At 38.2% G+C, this 20555-nt stretch overlaps 1 protein-coding gene across 2 annotated transcripts; it reads right to left on the bottom strand.

Moving 5' to 3' along the window:
- Nucleotides 1–1505: 1505 nt before the first annotated feature.
- Nucleotides 1506–20528, bottom strand: SKA3 (spindle and kinetochore associated complex subunit 3). 2 transcript variants are annotated; one of them, XM_044913219.1, is made up of 9 exons: nucleotides 20357–20528; nucleotides 17415–17476; nucleotides 17138–17303; nucleotides 13385–13796; nucleotides 11106–11185; nucleotides 5670–5755; nucleotides 3433–3636; nucleotides 2008–2138; nucleotides 1506–1650 (listed from the first exon to the last, which is right to left on the bottom strand). In XM_044913219.1, exons 1-8 carry the CDS (start codon nucleotides 20457–20459, stop codon nucleotides 2010–2012), a joined length of 1242 nt encoding a protein of 413 aa, XP_044769154.1. In that variant the 5' UTR covers nucleotides 20460–20528; the 3' UTR covers nucleotides 1506–1650; nucleotides 2008–2009. The 2 variants fall into 2 exon arrangements, with proteins under 2 accessions (XP_044769154.1, XP_021533859.2); XM_021678184.2 differs by lacking the exon at nucleotides 2008–2138 and having other exon boundaries at nucleotides 1642–1650.
- Nucleotides 20529–20555: the final 27 nt, after the last annotated feature.

Below are 20555 nucleotides of genomic sequence, written 5' to 3'. Positions count from 1 at the left end.
TTGAAGCTACCCGCCGCTCCTCGAGCTGTCTCATTCGCTCTGTGGATCTCCATGCATGTAGCTACGGAAAACAGCGAACAAGAGTTTGACAGCAGTTTGGGAGCCCTCGCATATAAAGACCAGAGCTTTACCTTGAAAATATATATTTTACACTATACTTAACAAATATAACCACACAGTAATTCCTAGAACAAAGTTTTGTTTTAGTGACGATTTTCTGACAAGATGAGCACAATGTGACAGGTCTTCACGCTGAACTTTCAAGGTACCATCATAAAAGAGGGTGGTCTTTTTTTTTTTTAAAGATTTTATTTATTCACTTGTTAGAGCACAAGCAGGGGGAACAGCAGGCAGAGGGAGAAGCAGGCTCCCTGCTGAGCAAGGAGCCCGATGCGCGGCTCGATCCCAGGACCCTGGGATCCTGACCTGAGCTGAAGGCAGATGCTTAACGACTGAGCCACCCAGGCGTCCCAAGAGAGGGTAGTCTTTACTGCATCAAATTTCCTAAATCTAAGCCTTTGAAGCACCTTGTCATGATACTTGCAAACTATTTCTTTGCAAATTTTTAAGTGGTCTCCGCAGTAGGCTAGGTCATTTTCCCTTTGGCTGTAATCTGGAGTTTGCCAACAATACCTGCATGAACTTAGAACTACTTCCCGCTTATACTTAAATGGGAAGAATCCTGGACTCGCTGGACAGGGCAGCCTGAAGCTATCAGAGGGCTCGAGAGGTAAGGGTCTCTTGCTTCCTGGGCTCTCAGGTGACAATCCATAGAAGGGCACCCGGCCCAGGAAGAGTCATCAGAACCTTCCAGATGGAGGCTCAGGGTTTGCTGGGTGGTCAAGCTGGAGAGCATGCTTGGAGATGTCAGCAGCCATGTGATGGAAAGAGCTGATCTGAGAGGATAAAACTGACACGAAGTAAAAAGCTGGGAGTAAAAACAAGAAAAACCCACAGCCTGACAGGTGAGTCCCTGTTTCCAACTGAGACCTGCGGTACAGCTACCCAGACCTGCAGATTCCTCCCTTTTCCTCGAGTTATTTAAGCTGCCATTTGTAGACAACAGTCTTAAAAGCACTGCTGAAATAAATGGTGTGAAAGGCTCTGGGACAGTTGTGAGAGGAGACAGGACCAGGGCAGAGCCAGAATCAGGGGAGAAGCCCAGCTCCAGCCGACAGCAATGCCACCTCGCCATGAGAAGATCGGGGTAGCCTTGCCTGAGTAACATTTAAAAATTTTAAATTATTTGCCCTGCTTCCTAATATTACTCAGCCATTCTGTCAGATTAGGCAGGATCAATGTGAAATCAATGTAATAGTAATGATCTTTGAAAACTGTGAGACCGAGATTAAACTAAATCAAATCTCAATAAAAAGCGTATAAAAGGGGTGCCAGCTGGCTGAATCAGTAGAGCAGGCCGCTCTTGTTCTCAGGGTCGTGAGTTCAAGCCCCACACTGGGCATGGAGCCTACTTAAAAAAAAAAAACACAACAACAAACCACATTATGACACCGGTGTCCATGTTCATATTTAACATGGGTTGGTTTTTATAAAGGGGGAAGATGTAGGGCAATGTGAATAACAAAGTAAGTCCAGCTCTGCTTTCATCCTTCTGTTCAGTTTCTACAATGGGTGGATCCACTAGAATTTCTGCAAAAAGATACAATTTTTTTTTAAGATTTAATCAAGCATAATAAATAGACATCAATAAAACAAATGACAATATTATGGCTATATATTTTTGCAATCATAAAATAATTGGCTATAGATTCCCAATGAGGTCATCCCACGTGTTCGTGTGAGAGTCTGAATTCCAGGGATAACAAGCTCTATATCAAAAGAGAGGCTGTTAACCTAAGCTGGCAAATGTCAATTAAAAATTTTTTACTATCCCCCCCCCCAAAAAATTAAAAATTTTTTTTACTACCATACGAATATTAATTTTTAAATGTTCTCCTCAAATAATACAGATAATTTATTTACTACGGTAAATAACCTTCACCATACCTTCACCAATTTTCTTTGTTGCCAACACCTCGGATGTTCGGTCCTTCGTATTTAGTGAGGAACCCTTTGCTGGGTGGCATGGCTTTCACTGCTACTGGAGTTGCTAGGTTTGAGTTGTATTTTGATAAAATCTGAAACAAAACATTCCTTTTTATCAAGTCATTGGAACAACACAACAAATTTGGAAGGTCTTATAAAACATTCAAGAAAAGCCAAGGAAAATTTAAAGATAGGGATTATTTGAAACAGTTATTTTTCAGCAGCACAGACAGATGTTCAACAGCAAAGAAAAGATGGAGTTATTAGAATTGAATTTGGAGGCTTGATTTTCTAAAGCCTTCTAAAATGTACTCTAAGATTAATAGGAGTAAGCAGCAATGCATCCCTGAGAGCAAATTAAGCCTTTACAAAGTTGTTAGGGAAAATGTATATAGGAAGGAGGCAAGATACATGCTCAAAAGAAAGATCATCAGCTATTAAAGATTGTAAGAGTCTGAAATATCAGCTATGATTTTTTTCATACATAGGTGATACATTAAATACAAGGTTTCCCCTCTTTCATGTAGAAATAAAAAGAGAAGGATCAACCACAGCAAAGTGGAAACTCTAGATAACTCCTATAAAGGCAGAATATGCTCACTCCACTTCTTATAATGCCCAGGAAAACAGAAGACAAAGAAAAAAGGGTAACAACTACTTTCTTGATTATCACAGGATGCGTCTGCTCTAATGGCATTTAGGTATTCTTCCAAGTAGTTTCATCCTTCCCTCAGCTCTCCACAAGCTGGGTCAGTTGCTAGAATGGTTCTTAACAATTCCATTTGCCTAAGCCATTCTGCCGAGTATTCTAACTTCCATTAAGGGTGGGGGGCATGACTGGTGGTTATTCAGTAGATCTGGCAGTCGGTATATAGATCAGGAGTAGACTCGAGGTAAATGATGTACTAAAGAATCAGATATTCTAACATTTAAATCAATGTTTCTCAAACTGAGGTCCAAGATGTCTTGGGTTCAAGAAACACTGATCTAAGCTATTCATGATACCCTACCCTGGGCAATGTAGGGTAAATGACATTTCTGATTTTGCCAGACATACCTCCAATGAAAACAATGGTCAACATGGCAATTGCAGTTGAACAATTATTACAAAATATTCTAAGAATACATTTCAGAACATGTAGTTAAAGGTAATGCAGCATGAGGGCATAAAAGTATGATGAAGTCATGAGCTTTGTACTCAGCTCAGAAGAGCCTCAGCGAGGTACTCTCAGAAGGGCACAGAATTTAGATTTTCTCAGTACACGAACCAGCCCATTAGCCCAATGAGAAATAAGACAGTTTATATACAGTTTCATCAGGTCTTTAATATAAATATCTAATTTTGAAAAGAATGTATCAGAGAAAGAAACAGCCTGGAAATACCACCTGGAGAATATCTTCTGGAATGGTAGTCACTTCTGGAGGTGTAGGTGTTCTCAACAGATTCTCATAAGAAGAAATTACAGGAGAAGAGGGATCCACAAAACTCTCAAAACACTTGTCTGAATTTAAAACTAATGATGTACAGTCTTTCATTTCCAAATCATTTGATGAACTATTTGTTTTTGATAATGGATAATCTGTGGACCCCTATTGAACAAAAAGAAATCATTAAATTATGATGGCATAAAATACAGTGAACAAAAATTATTAGTCAATTTTAGTTCTATTGCACAAAAGTGACACAGAAGTAAGCACAAAAATGACCTGTTCTTCTTCGGCCGATTACTAAAGAAAATTGAGAAAACAAAGAAACGGCATAGGGAGGACAAAATACCATCATTCATTACTGATAATGGCTGAGCTACAGCTTAATATGAAAACTAAACGGGCTTGACTGAACCCGATTTAGATGGATTTCACCCACCAGTTTCGGGCAGCACTGAGCTGGGCCAGGTGAGAGTAACAGCACAGATGAGCACAAGTGTTACCACACGCCCTCACTCTCGAGACCAAGAAAGCCCATCTGACGCAAGTAAGCTTAGCAGGCAATTCATGCTAAACTCACAATCCAGTAAATCCCCTCATCTCCCTAGGGTCAGAGTTAATACAGAGGGAGAGTCACACTAGTACAGGGCCTTCCACAAGGAACGCAAGGAATGGATTAGGTGTAAGAGGCAAGTACTAGCAGGCAATAACCTGAGAGACACTTTAACTGATACTAACCGCATTTTGTTGGTCTAGAGCTACACTGTCCGATACAGCAGCGACAAGCCACATGGGGCTATTTAATTTTAAATTCATCAAATATTTAAAAATAAAAAATTAGCTCCACAGATGTACTGTCACATTTTAGGGACAGCCCAGTCTTCTGCACTGGTTGTCTTAAGTGTTCATAGTGACTTTTTTTTTTTTAAGATTTTATTTGACAGAGACAGAGATAGTGAGAGCAGGAACACAAGCAGGGGGAGTGGGAGAGGGAGAAGCAGGCTTCCTGCCGAGCAGGGAGCCCGATGCGGGGCTCCATCCCAGGACCCTGGGATCATGACCTGAGCCGAAGGCAGACACCTAATGACTGAGCCACCCAGGTGCCCTTAAGTGTTCATAGCGACTTTAAAAAAGGGATGAGGTATGCTTATAGTAAATTTGTTCATTGAGAAATATTTGGAAAAACCCTAAAAATCATCCTTAAATCTATCACTTGGAGATAGATAATCACAGTTTGGTGTGTTTCTATCCATTCTTTTATCCTTTTTCTTTGAAATAAAGTATATTGTGTGTGTTTGTATATTCATACACAGGCATGTCATTTTCCTTCATTAAAATTTCTTGAAAAACATTCTTTTTATGTTTTTTTTTTTTTTAAGATTTTTAAATTTATTTATTTGAAAGAGAGAATGAGAGAGAGAGAGAGAGCACATGAGATGGGGGAGGGTCAGAGGGAGAAGCAGACTCCCCGCCGAGCAGGGGGCCCGATGCGGGACTCGACCCAGGGACTCCAGGATCATGACCTGAGCCAAAGGCAGTCGCCTAACCAACTGAGCCACCCAGGCGCTCCATTCTTTTTATGTTCTTATTTGTTCTTTAAAACATATACCTTAGTGTATTTCACTTCTCCACTACCACTTTGACATTCAGGTTTTTCCCATTCTTTGCTCTTATAAATAATGCTGTTCCTTCTATAACTCCCTTGTTATAATTCTTTGTACCAATGTGCCTTAAAATAAATTCTGAGATATGGTTAAAGGGTATGAAAAAATTTTAAAGCTTTTGCTATACGCTGCTAAATTCCCCTCCAGAAAGATGTAAAAATACTTTTAAAGCCTGCATTAATCTAAGTGGGTTTTTTCAACTGACGTATAGTTAACATATAATAGTCTACGTTTTTTTTTTTTTTTTTTTTAAAGATTTTATTTATTTATTTGAGACAGAGAGAATGAGAGAGAGAGAGAGAGCACACATGAGAGGGGGGAGGGTCAGAGAGAGAGGCAGACTCCCTGCTGAGCAGGGAGCCCGATGCGGGACTCCAGGATCATGACCTGAGCCGAAGGCAGTCGCTTAACCAACTGAGCCACCCAGGCGCCCCAATAGTCTACGTTTTTAAAACAGACTGAGGCTAGAAATAGTAGTGTATACGAGTCATCAGGAAAAAGATTAGAGCTTTCAATGTTATGGAAACGTACCAAAGCTGTACTGTTCTTTGTAGAAGGAATTTTCAAACCAGGAGTGCAGAATGTAGGTGCCACGGGAGAATCCGTGTAGTTGGCACCTAAAAGACAGAAGCAATGGCATGAGAATACACATTTGAAAATAAAGTTGAAATAAGCAACTTATTTCAACTTTTAGGTTATAATCATAGTCAATATAATTTGTGCACTTTATTTTTAATAACTTAAGAAATAGCTATCATGTGTGCTTGACTAGACAGGAAGAAACAAAACTGTATTTGCTTATCTAGTTATCATCGGCACTAATATAAGTTCAGCAAGGCTGCAAGGTATAAGAGCAATATATAAAATAAATATAAATAAAATATAAATAGTTCTAGCAAAAGAGCAACAAACAATTAAAAACATAATTTGAGAAAAGATATTTTTTTGGGGCATCCTGGGTGGCTCAGTCAGTTAAGTGTCTGCATTCAATTCAGGTCATGATCCCAGGATTCCTGGGGTCCTGGGATCAAGCCCCGCGTTGGGCTCCCTGCTCAGTGGAGAGCTTGCTTCTCTCTCTCCCTCTGTTCCTCCCCCCTGCTTGTATGCTCGCTCTCACTCTTCTCACTCTCTCTCTCTCAAATAAATAAAATCTTTAAAAAACAAAAAAAAGATACATTTTTACAACAGCAACAAAGACAAAAAGACATCTATATGTAAATCTATTAAAATCTGTATGATCTTTATGGAGAAAATAAAATTTCTGAAGAAGAAACAGGAGGAGGAAGAGGGCAAGGAGGTCACCTACCTTCTAAGACATTAGGATTTATTCTAAAGCCGTAATTGACTATCAGAACTTTTAAAAAGAGATCCCAGAAACAGAATCATGGCTATACAGACATTTAATACCTCTAACACATAGTATCATGAAAGCAATCTTTTTTTTTTTTTTTTTAAAGATTTTATTTATTTATTTGAGAGAGAGAGAATGAGAGAGAGAAAGCACATGAGAGGGGGGAGGGTCAGAGGGAGAAGCAGACTTCCCGCCGAGCAGGGAGCCCGATGCGGAACTCGATCCCGGGACTCCAGGATCATGACCTGAGCCGAAGGCAGTCGCTCAACCAACTGAGCCACCCAGGTGCCCTCATGAAAGCAATCTTAAAAAAAATCAAAGAGGGGTGCCTGGGTGGCTCAGTCGGTTAAGCGGCTGACCCCTGGTTTTGGCTCAGGTCATGATCTCATGGGTCAGTGGGGAGTCAGCTTGAGAGTCTCTCCCTCTGCCCCTCCCCCCTGCTCACACTCTCTCTCTAAAATAAATGAATAAACCTTTAAAAAAATCAAAGAGAAAAAGTAAATGTTAGAAAAATGACAAGACTAGCAAAATTTTATGAAGTCTAAAAATCAAGTGCTGGTAAAGATGGAGAAACAGAGGGGTGCCTGGGTGGCTCAGTCATTGGCCATCTGCCTTCGGCTCAGGTCATGATCCCAGGGTCCTGGGATCGAACCCCGCATCAGGCTCCCTGGTCTACGGGGAGCCTGCTTCTCCCTCTCCCACTTCCCCTGCTTGTGTTCCCTCTCTCGCTGTGTCTCTGTCAAATAAATAAATAAAATCTTAAAAAAAAAAAAAAAATGGGGCGCCTGGGTGGCTCAGCTGGTTAAGCGACTGCCTTCGGCTCAGGTCATGATCCTGGAGTCCCGGGATCGAGTCCCGCATCGGGCTCCCTGCTCAGCGGGGGGTCTGCTTCTCCCTCTGACCCTCCTCCCTCTCATGCTCTCTCTCTCTATCTCATTCTCTCTCTCAAATAAATAAATAAAATCTTTAAAAAAAAAAAAGATGGAGAAACAAATGTAAACACTGCTGGTGAGAATCAGGACAACCACTCTCAAGTGGCAAGTTAGCATTTTCTAGAATATGGGAAGACGTGCATCCCCTCTGATCTAGAAACTCCACTCCTAGATGTGAGTAACACATGTGTACAAGGAACAATTTCATCAGAGCACTGCCTGTAATAGTAAAAAACAACTACTCCTTAATAAGTAAGTAAATAAATAAAATATGGCTTATTCATACAACGTTTAACAATTAAAATAGATGAACTGGATTTACACGAATTGAGTGAAAAAAGCAAATGGCAGAAGAATACAAATTGGATGTTGCAACTTAAATGAAATTTTCAAACGACACAAGTCTAGAATCATCATCACTTTAGGGGAGGAAGGGAAGGAGAACAACAGAGTGGGGATTTAGCTTTAGTATAACATGAAGAGAAAGATCTGGAGCAAATTCAGTAAGATGCTAACATCTACTTAATCTGAAATTTCCATGTAGACACCCAAACACCTGGGATTCCAAGACTAGAACAGACGGAAATTAAGGGCACAGGCTCCAGCTGAGGAGGCACTGAAACAGAGCCACTGCAGCAAGCCGAGAGCCTGTGGGAGCAGTGAGGTGTGTGAAGCAGAAACTGGAAAACACCTGCCCACTGGCGCCGGCTCCAGGGGAACAGACTGAAGTCAGCTAGGCTAAGGGTTAAGGGTTAAGTCTTCAGAAAAAACTGATAATCAGAATATCAACTCCACGCAGCACAGCGTTGTGGGTTCTGAGTTCACCCTCTGAGTCCAGTTGCAGGCATCCTGAGTCAAGCAGTACACCTAAAAAGCTGTGTGCAACTGGTAAACCGTGGGGCCTTGGCTGGGGTGAGCATGAAATAGCTCCACAGGACAACCCGTGGCTCCCAGAACTTCCACTGAAAACAGCGTCATCTGAAGAGGAGTTCACAGTTAAAAATCGAAAGCCTGTGAGGAAATGCACCTCCAAGAAAGAGAATCAGAGCAATAAACAAAAGTGCCCACATCTTAAATGGTCTTCCAGATACATATGTTTAAAATGTTCAAAGAGATAAAGGAAGGCACAGAAATCATGAGGCAAGAGAACAGTACTGTGGAAGGAAAAAGAAGAGTCACATTTGAAAGAAAAATGTATAAAACAGAAAATGTAGTCACCAGAGTAAAACTTCAATAGATTAAAAAAAAGTAATTTAGACTCAGGGTAAGAGAAAAATAGCAAAGTGGAAAAAAGTTCTAACTAAAGCATGAGGAAGCAGAGAGAAAAGGAAGGAAAATATCAAAGGGAATTTAACAAACCAAGGAGACTGAAGGATAACATTCTAAAATATAGCTTACAGGAACTCCAGGAGAAAAAAATTGAGGAATTAGGGAAGAGGTAATTTTGTTAAAGAAATAATCTCAAGAGTATTTTCCAAAATTGATGACATGGGTCCTTAGTTTGAAAATCATACCAAATTCTCAACATATACATCTAAACATCTAAAAACAAATAAACATATTTTAAAATTACAGAGAAATGTAGAATATCAAAGATAATGACAAAATCTTGGGGGGGGGGGATGGGTTAGCCCGGTGATGGGTATTAAGGAGAGCACGTACTGCATGGAGCACTGGGTGTTACATGAAAACAATGAACCGTGGATCACTACATCAAAAACTAATGATGTATTGTATGGTGATTAACGTAACATAATAAAATAAAATTAAAAAAAACTAAAAAACAAAAAAACCTGCTACCGGGAAGAAAAGACCAAAAATCTACAAACGAAATCGAAATAGACCCACAGCACTCTGCTTATCAGCAATGGACACCAGATGACAATGAAATAATTTCTTTATAAAATATTGAAGAAAGTCAACTGTCAACCTATTGTCTATATCCAGTTAAATTATTGTTCAAAAATGAATGAGAAAGAAAAAAAGATTCTTCAGACACAAAACCAGAGATGACTTCTCACAGACTAGAAATAACATCTCTGAAAGAACTGCTGAAGGATGTGCTTTAACAAGAAGAAAACCCAGAAAGAATGAGTGGGATATAAGAAGCAACAGTAAATAAAGAAAATGGTAAACAAGTTACTAAATTTTCCCAAGTATGGACTGCAATAATGGTACTTTTGTGGCGCAAGAATAGGGTCAAGCTAAAATACAACAGAAACTCTCTTAACAAGCCTCCACTTAACCAAACTACTAGTGGATAAGCCTGAGCTTGCCACTCCTTTCATAAGATACACTACCTGTGGTACACTGAAGGCTTTCAGTCAGGAAGCTATTTTTTAAAAAATCCATCCCACTTTAGAAGTTATACAGATATTCTCCTCCTTCATCATTTTCTAAAAAGTTTATGCTCCATTGGGAATTAACTCTGGGTAGATATGAGGTGGTGGTCCACTCTCTCCCTCTCTTTGGTACAGACAGGCTCTTTCTTTCCTACAAGCTGAGCTCTAGGTTTACTAGAAGTCATTTGTATTTTTTCACTTCTGTTTATGCCAGAAGTACTTGATAATTTAGGAACATAATTTAATAGTATATGTCAGTGAAATTAGTACAAAAAGAGAATTTTTTTGAAAGTATGTTCATAAACTTGGAAAGACCTGATAAAGACAAGTTACTTCAAAAAATATAATAAGGGGCGCCTGGGTGGCTCAGTTGGTTAAGCGACTGCCTTCGGCTCAGGTCATGATCCTGGAGTCCCGGGATCGAGTCCCGCATCGGGCTACCTGCTCAGCAGGGAGTCTGCTTCTCCCTCTCCCGCTCCCCCCTCTTGTGCTCTTTCTCTCTCTCACTCTCTCTCTCAAATAAATAAAATATTAAAAATATATATATATATAATAATAAATTTGATATAGATTAGACAATTGTAAATAATCAAAAAAATCACAAACTCTAGAATTTTTTATATTTTTGTGAAAACTAATGTTTTCATGTTTGGTGGGACAAATATGAAAACACTACATGAAAATTTTCTTTAAGTTCTTGTAGTATTTAAAAAAAAAACAGAATTTGAAATGGTAGCTAATGTATTCTGAGTGTGGTTTATGTAAGAAAAATATGTCGAATTCTAATCAATAGCTGATGCTATATTTTAAAAAGGTACTATTGGGGGCACCTGGATGGCATAGTCACTTAAGCATCAGACCCTTGGTTTTGGCTAAGGTCGTAATCTTGGGATTGTGATCTCAGGGTTATGAGATCAAGCCCCGAATCCGGCTCTGAACTCTGCTGCTCGGAGTCTACTTAAGTTTCTCTCTCCCTTTTCTATTGCCCCTCCCCCTCTAAAATAAATAAATAAGTCTTAAAAAAAAAAAAGGTACTTATTGGCTCTGTATCAAAAGTTTGGTGACTGAATATTTATGTTTTAGGTTAAAATGTTAAAAACAACAAGCTGACAGATACTGACTATAATCAGGAAAAATATGAAAAACATACCAGAGAGTTATATCTTTCTCTAGTATGAAATCATGCTGCACCTGGATGGGATGGTATACTTTATATAATTCAATGTTATGAACTGAAAAGGTGCAGGGGGGCTATGAGAATGTCTAAGATGACAGAACCATTTTTGTACAAAGATAATCTAGAAAGAGGATAGCTGAGAAGTAATGTGATTTTTACACTTACCATTTTTTGTCAACTGCTGGAGGCCAGGAGTGGCAAAGAAATTATCACTGGTCATTGGTTCTGGTTCTATGGCCTCTTCACTGGTGTAATTCATAGGGAAATTATAAGATTAAAAAAGTTAATATTGAATCTCTGGGAAAAAATTCAATCTTACTATATATCATCAAGTCTGGACAAACATTCAGTTCTGTTTTATGGAACAGAAGTCCCATGGAACTAATCTTTTTTTTTAACTAATGTATATCCATGGCTCAAAAAAGGTTATACACCACTTTGTATCGACAGGTGTGACTTAGAAGCAGGTTAAGAAACTCTGACTTAAGGGTAAGCCATACGTTTAACTCATTAGTTCAAATATAGGAATTATATAGCTCATGGTTTCAAAACCATCAAGATAGCTTCATTACTAAGTGAGATATCCATAGTTTATCATGTTAATGAAGTAGTCTATTTTGAGTTTGACCAAGCATTTTAAATGATGAACGAGTATCAAATTTTATCAAATTCCTTATTGGTATGTATTGAGATTATCCTTTCTTTTATAAAGTCATTAAAATAAAGTATTTTATGAGTTTCTAAATACTAAACTATCTTTGTATTCCTAGGATAAGCTTAACTTGAAAGTTGTCCACTATACTTTTAATATTCTGTTAAATTCAATTTGTGAGTATTTTTTTTTTTTTTTTAAAGATTTTATTTATTATTTGACAGAGAGAGAATGAGAGAGAGAGAGCACATGAGAGGGGGGAGGGTCAGAGGGAGAAGCAGGCTCCTCGCTGAGCAGGGAGCCCGATGCGGGACTCGATCTGGGGACTCCAGGATCATGACCTGAGCCGAAGGCAGTTGCTTAACCAACTGAGCCACCCAGGCGCCCCAATTTGTGAGTATTTTAACTGGGATTTTACATCCATGTTCATAAATTAGATCAGCTGTAGTTTCCTTCTGTGTGCTGTCAGTGTTTGTATCAAGGGTATGTCAATCTCATAAACTAAACTGCAGCATTTTTCTGTCTTATTCTACTATTAGAAAAAGAACTTTTTTTAGCCTATCCTCCAATAAAACTTTACCAAAAATAAGCAGCAGGCTGGATTTGGCCTGTGGCAGTAGTTTGTAGACCCCTGATAATGACAGTTCTTTTTAAAGGTCATTATTTTCATAGCATCTCATTCTTAAGACAATTTATAACTTTGTTATCCATTATACTCCACTGACTCTGTGTGGTAAGCAGAATGGGTATGATTATATACATTTTACTAGTGAGGAAATGGAAAACAGAGGTTTTATGAATCTGAAGAGTCCAGGTGAGGTGCTGGGACCCACAATATAATGGTCTATACAGGTTTTCTACTTCAAGCTGATTTTAATAACTGTGTATTATTTTCAAAAAATTTTCATTTATCTGAACTTTCCAAATTTCCCAATACTATGCCCTATCGTATTTCTAATAGCTTTAAAAATAATAAATATAGCCTTTTATTCCTAATTTTGTCATTTGCATTTATGTTTAAGTAAGAACCAGTTCTTAGATTTATCAACTCTACTCTCCTAAAAATCTTTTATAATGACTTTTTATTTTATCTTTGGTGTTTACTCCCTTCTCTTTGTCTCACAATTGTGGGTTTTTACTTGACTCCTTAAGTTGAATGTTTATTTGCCTTCTTTAATAATTACAGTTCTTAAAGATATGGATTTATCTTTAGCTCTTGCCTGGCTGCTTTAATATGGGGTATTTTCATTTTCATTGTAACTCTTTAAGTACCACTTCCACACTATTCACTGCACAAAAACTGGTCACTGAGCTCCCAATTCATATTAATATACCTACACCCAAGAACACCTCTACTGGGACCTCAAAATCAACATGGAAGCGCATTCACCTTTAACCCAAGCTGCAGGTTTTCCTGTCTTCATTGTTTTCCCATGCATCATTACAGGTAACAAAACAAAGTCTTTGATTTATCCTGGATCCCCAAGTCTTCTCTCCCCACATCTCCATGCAAAATCATTCACAGGTTCTTACTGACTCTACCCTTTCTCTATCCCACCAAACACCAAATTCTTTCAGGCCTGTATTACTCCTACAGCATCTAACCAGAAATCCAAGAGCTCACACTTTACTCACAGAATTGCTGATTCAGGGAAGTTTGAAATGTGAAGTATCTGAAAACCATTCGAAGGAAAGTTACTGTCTGAAATGTCATATCTCTTCTAGGAAAAATCAATACATACAAAAGATTTAGAAAGTTAGATAAAATGTGCCTTTTATGAAAGTGGCTTACCATTTATTCTCCTTCATATTTTTAAGTCCCATTGTGTAATCTTCATTTAAACATGCAGTACAGTCAGAGATACCGAAGTGTTCTAATTTAGGAGTTACACACTCAAAATCATCCATCTTTAGAGCACATTTTGGAGTTTTTAGTACTTTAACTAGTGACTGTTTAGAAGATGGAGTTAAATTTTTTGGCTCTTCTTCATGGTCGTTTACTGCCTGTGGAGGGTTTGCTGGAACTTGGGATATCATGTACCGCTCAAGTCCAAAATCGGAAAGTTGTGGACTCCGTGGAGACTTCTCAGAACCAGAAGTGCTCGGAACAGCAGGATCAGACAGATTGTCCTTCACATCAGACATTTGAAAATTTTCATGCTTCGTGGACTCTGATTCAGAGTCAATGATTTCTTGTTCATCCACTGTGAGGAAGAACCAAGGAGGTCATATTTTGGTCAAACATCAAACCACAAAATCCCATGTACTAAAACCATACAAAACAGCTCCATCTGAAATGTCCCAAATCAGCAAGAGTCCTGATTCCCTCCTTAGTCTCTAAAGTTTTATTTCAATTGTCCCTCTACAAAATTCCTGACATGTACCTCTTGTGTAGCCATATCCCATTTTTTTTTTTAAAGATTTTATTTATTTATTTGAGAGAGAGAGAATGAGAGACAGAGAGCACGAGAGGGAAGAGGGTCAGAGGGAGAAGCAGACCCCCTGCTGAGCAGGGAGCCCGATGAGGGACTCGATCCCGGGACTCCAGGATCATGACCTGAGCCAAAGGCAGTCGCTTAACCAACTGAGCCACCCAGGCGCCCCACCATATCCCATTTTGATGACACATTTAAGAAGTAAACTTAAATGTTAAAAGATGAAAAATCAATGCAAATAAAAGTTGAATATCCTTACTTCCTCAGTTACTGTGATTTACCCATCTCTCTTAATAGATTGTAGAACGATTTTACCATTTTATGACATTAAGCACAGGGTGGAATTAACTATGATCTAGACTTAACACAAATATAATATTATTTTAGATTTTTCATTTACAGATGCCTAAGTTAAAAAGGAAAGACTGTTACACCAAGATAAATTTTTATCCTTAGTCTGGAACACCTGTATCAAAACCCTGGTTGAGGAAAATAACAGGAGAGCATTAGAAAGACCTGTAGTTTCTCAACCCTGAGTAGGTTATATCTGGCTCCAGACCCCATATGCCTAACCACCACACTGAGCATTTCAGACTAAATAACTGAATAACAACTATGCTTTTCCCCACAATCCTTTGCCATTTCCTGCATACATTAATGGTTAATGAATTTGGTGCGGGACGCAAGTTGCAGTTAAAAGGTCCGGGATAGCACTATGATGCCAAGAAAGAGTTTAAGAAGGAGAAATACTAGCTTTTAGTGCGAGACAACAGAAAGTCAAAGAGGATAACCAGAAAGAAGACATGTGGATTTGGCCAGGATCTGGGCAGAGATTAGCTTAATAAATGACAGGGCTTCAGTGAGATAACAAGGTATGGAGAATGGAGGGGTGCCTGGGTGGCTCAGTTGTTAAGCGTCTGCCTTCGGCTCAGGTCATGATCCCAGGGTCCTGGGATTGAGCCCCGCATCGGGCTCCCTGCTCAGCAGGAAGCCTGCTTCTCCCTCTCCCTCTGCTTGTGTTCCCTCTCTCGCTATATCTCTCTGTCAAATAAATAAATAAAATCTTTATAAAAGGTATGGAGAATGGAATGGGTTTAAGAAAATGCAGAAGGACAGATGTAAAATGTGTAGCATGCAGTGGAGAAGAAAAACGAACCAGTAACTAGAAAGGGTACCAGAAAGGACGAGAAAATGGAGAGGATGAGATGAAGGAAGACAAATGAAAATGTGTTTAGAATCCCCCCTGGGACAAGCATTTGAATGTTTCTCCATTTAATTTTCGTATTAACTGTTTTAAGCATGACATATCTTAGGATATTTTTTCCTTGTTTTTATAGATAAAGGTACCAAACATTTTGGAAAACACTCAGCTGATTAAAATTTAAAGAGCCAAGACTTGAACCCACATCCTTTGATTCCAAACACTACCATTTGTTTAAGAATAAGGAGGGAGGGAGTTAATACAAAGATCTGTTTCAGATGACCTTGAATAGATACCATTTGGTTGCCAAATTGGAAATATGAATTGTAACAACTGCACATATTGAAAGAAATGGGAAAAAGTTTCTCCAAAATTTGTTTGTTGCATTCTTTTCAAGAAGAAAGTGTTTGTACTTCTCTTGTTATGAATTGGAATATATTTTTCTAAGTCTGATAATGACCTTTTTTGTTTCTCTTTGCTTCATCTTTTAAAGGAAGGTCTATAGTTAAAATGGGGCTATCAGACATTGGTACAGATCCTTGCCAAAATCTTCTGGATCCAAAGGAATAGGAAAGGGATAAATTTAGGCTGTACATTTCCTGGGCCAGCTAAGAGCTCCAACAGATTGGAGGAAGTGAAGAGGAGCACATGTTTTCTTTAAAGGTAGTATTTTCTTTGTTTTGACTGGCAACAGGAAATGAATTAGGATAGGGTACTATTTTTGCATACATGATAAACCAGGACGTGTTAAATATGGAGTATGTACCACACAAAGAAAAAAAAGTTACAGACTTTGATTTCATGGCTTTTGGCCCTTGGAAGAACTGCTGATTCATTGAGTTCTGTTTAGGCAATGTGCTTTCTGTTAATTTGGAGAAATGTTATAAAGGCTACCAAAAATCTATTCTTGTATTTATCACAAGGCTATCACTGATGAGATTAATAAAATCAGCACCATATCACTGCCTCACAGGGAGGTATTATCATTCCCATTTTGCAAGTGAGGAAAAAGCAATTCAGAGAAATTATCCAAAGTCACACACATGTAGTAACCGGTGGAGCCAGTACTTGAATCCATAGCTTGTTCACAATAAAGTCAACTGAATTCTTTCCATAGTACCATGCAGACTGTTTAATTTACCCTCCACACATATCTTCAATATACATTTGTTGAATTTAATTAATGGTTTACTTATGCACAAAGATCATTCTCTTCATAGAAACAAAGACAATGAAGCATACTGAAATTAGTCACTCACAGGTATGGGCCTAACTGTAGTTAACACTGGGTGATTAACATGCCAGGTACTGTTCTAAACAACTTTTATCTCATTCAATCCTTCTACAACCTCAGAGATAGATACAAACATCTCCACTTTACAGATGAGACATTGAAGTACAATGTTAAGTAACTGGTCAAAGATAATACAGCTAATAAATGGTGGAGTTAGAGATTTGCATTCAGATAGTCTGGCTCTAAATTCTAAACCACCATGCTATACTAACCTTCATTAAAACTGAAGAACTTAAAAAGGCCTTTATCAGTTTATAATGCCCCAAATTTCTCATTCTGCAGTAAGAGAAAATTGAGAACAAGAAAAAGGAAATAGCTTGCTTTAAGATTAGTCTCTCAGCTATTTAGCAGCAGAGCAGACTAGAAACCAACTATCCTAAAATCATGTAGATTTATATCTTGTGGAGAGCAAGGACTGTCTTTGTTTTTTACACCACCAATCAGCACCGCATTTAGCACAGTGTTTGATGAATAAATGATGATCACGCATGACAGTCACATAATGGCAGAGCCAGAACCAGAAACCATGGCCAAACCCAGAGTAGTCATATTTAATCATGCTGCCTTCCTTCTTTAATACTAAAACAAATACTGTAAAATACAAGTTGTTCACACCTGAATCTTTCTTGGCACGTGGATTATATCCATACTTCTGGAAAAACTCTCTTATTTTCATGATATCCACTGAATTTTTTTTCATCAGTACTTTTGTTGCCTTTATGAAACCAATGCTTTCTTGACTTTCCAAACTTGCTTGATCAAGAAGAATACTGACATCATCCTTTTATAAGGAAAAAAAGTACATTATAATTTCTCTATCTTTTGACTAAGTCTATCTAGATTTTAAAAATTATGACACAAAGATGATCTATTAATATTGTAGAAGTGATACCTTTAGAGTCTGGACTTCTGAATGAAGGTCATATAAAATTCTCATTGGGTAATCTTCCCAGTCTTCAATATGAATAGAGAAAGGAAAAAGTGCAATAAGGAAAAAGAGGAAAAAGAACAGAAAATATAATTTAGTGTTGTTTCTTAGAATTATAAAATCCTTGTCGATATTTATTCATAATTTGTCAATTCCAAAAAAAAAAAAGTGTAAAGACCTTTCTTTTAAAATTTATGAAATTACAACATACATACAGAAAAGTACAAAAGTCATAAGTATATAGCTTCACGCACTTTGAAAGTGAACATACCCTACATAATCAGTACTCAGATCAAGAAGGAAAGAAGGGAAGGGAGGGAAAAGGAGAAAATGTAATCTGACTTAGCAATTTTTTTATGGTGAGCACCTTCCGGTTCCTAGTTTTAAAATCTTTGCCAATGACAACACTTACGTTTTCTTCTAAGTGCTTTACTGTTTGCCTTGTGCATTTAGAGCTACAATCTACCTGGAATTGATTTTTTTATATGGCAAGAAGTAAGGATCAAGATCCATTCTTATTTTCCATATGAGTGTCCAACTGACCTGGCACCATTTATTGAAAAGACATCCTTCACTCATTGTACTGTCACTTTTCTTACTATCAGTTGCAATATGTATAATATACATCATGTAAAAGCAGTTTTTTAAATACTATTTTTCTTTCTAAAACATGCCTCCTTTGAAGATCTCCTTTCACTTGTTAAAAGCTGACCAATTTTCATTTGGGAAGTGCAAGTCAACAAAACAGTGATACTTCATACCCACTAGAATGACTATATTCAAAAAGACAAATAATAAATGATGAGGATGTGGAGAAACTACAACCTTCATTCATTGCTGGTGCAAATGTACAATGGTGCATCCACTTTGGAAAACAATTTGGCAGCTCTTCAAAAAGTTAAACATAGGGTTATCATATGACCCAGCAATTCTAAGAGCATACCAAAGAGAACTGAAAACATTATGTTCACCCAAAAACTCACCCACAGATGTTTACATACATTCATAATAACTAAAAAGTGGAAACAACCCAAATGTTCATCAACTGATGAATAAACACAATGTGGTATATCCATACAATGGAATATTATTCAGCAAAAAATGAAGTACTGATACATGCTTATGACATGAACGAACCTTGCAACATTATGGGCTAAAATAAGTCAATCACAAAAGCCTACAAATTGTATGATTCGTTTTATCTGAAATATCCAGAATAGGCAAATTCATACAGACGAAAATAGATTAGTGGTTGCATAAGGCTAGTGTGGTAGGCGGGGGTGGGATTATGGGGAGTGGATACTAACAGTCATGAGGGTTTCTTTTGAGGGTGATGAAAACCTAAACTTACTATAATGGTTGCACAACTCTGTGAATTTATAAGAAACCATTGAGTTATAGCCTTTATTCCTTTAAAGATTTATTTATTTATTTGAGAGAGAGCACGGGCGCACAGGGGCAAGGTGCAAAGGGAGAGAGAATCCCCAGCAGACTCCCTGCTGATTCATCACTGTGATCACAAAAGGTGAGATTTTTTGGTGATCATTTTCTCTATCACAATTCCATATTTTCTGTAATACATATTGGCTGCAAATGAAGAAAATGCAAAATTTGTGTACACAGTTAATATGCTGGTAAGAAGGTAAATTAACACAAACTTCATGGAAAGCAATTCAGCTATATATCAAGAATGCAAAGAGGCACCTAGCTGGCTCAGTCCTTTGAGTATATGACTCTTGATCTCAGGGTCATGAGTTCAAGCCCCACATTAGGCCTAGAGCTCACAAAAAAAAAGAGAGAGAGAGAGAAGACAAACACAAAATAATAAAATACTAATAATGGTGTCTTTGAATGGTTGAGTTATAGGAAATATTTGTTTTCCTCTTTCTACTTCTCCGTACCTCAAATTTTTTGCCATGTACATGTATTGTTTTACAGTCAAAAGAATAAACATTTTTAAATGGCTGGAACACTATTCGTAATATAAATAAACTAAAGGAGGCTGTGTCTATGGGGCACCATATTTTAAGGCAAATTACAATTATGACATTTATAAAATAATCTCAAAATCTGAACTACTCTTGAAACAATTTTTTAAAAAATTTCTAATATAAAGATTAGTGGTGACGAATTCTGCTATATTTATTTTTTTTAAAGAGCAGTATTCAGGGGTGCCTGCCTGGCTCAGTCGCAAGAGCAGGCAACTCTCGATCTCTGGGTCATGAGTTCGAGCCCCACATTGGGTGTAGAGATTACTTTAAAAAAAAAAAAAGAAGAAAAAAGCAAGCAAGCAAGCAGTATTGAGTACTAGTGTTTGTGTTGGCAATACTGTTTGCTGGGAAAAACAGGCATTTCCTGCAACTGTGGATCATTTGGGTGAGACAAAGTCACTATGCATGTAAAGAACCCTGCTGCATTTTGTTTAATTTTAATTATATTGTATTTTTATTGATAAATACCCATTATATGTGACTTGAAAGCATAATATGTATAAATTATTGTATGCATTATGAGTTCAATCTGTCAATTTACATTCTTACTCTATGCTGTTTCTCTTTACAACACAGTAATAGAGCTATTTCATTATTTGAGGAGAGCAAATGTGGTCGTACATAGAACTGAAAACAGCCACAACATACTTGAGGGGGCATAAGAATAATGTAAAGGTGGCACTTGTCACTTCGGGACTGCTAACGACAAACAGCCAGCATTTTGATAGGTGTACCACCCCCATTCCGTATCTCTTTCGAAGCACTCCTCACCACTGTAGACAAATAACCTTTCTGCAAGTGTGTGATTTTTACTTGTTAAGGCCCTTCTGACATGCCTCACTCCTGGCTGGCTGAGGGCGGCCGGGAGGGTCGTAGTAGCCGCGATCCGCCACAACGCCCGCCCGCTTCACTCACCGCTCTCCTCTCCGTCCAGCGCTCGCTGCAGCCGAGCCGTCTCGCTGTCTAGGGTGATGGCCAGAGACCGCAGCTTCGCGTGGAAGCTTCGGATCAGATCCATGGGTAAGAGCTCCTCAGCAGTACACTAGACGCAAGGAGAGTCCAGTGCTCCGGTTACGCCCGCCACTAGTTTGAATCTCTTTGCGCCGGAAGCGTT

The sequence above is a fragment of the Neomonachus schauinslandi genome, chromosome 3 (genome assembly GCF_002201575.2).
Source record: "Neomonachus schauinslandi chromosome 3, ASM220157v2, whole genome shotgun sequence".
NCBI lineage: Eukaryota > Metazoa > Chordata > Mammalia > Carnivora > Phocidae > Neomonachus > Neomonachus schauinslandi.
The sequence above is the reverse complement of the archived record's forward strand: the minus strand, read 5'-3'. Positions and strand labels throughout refer to the sequence as shown.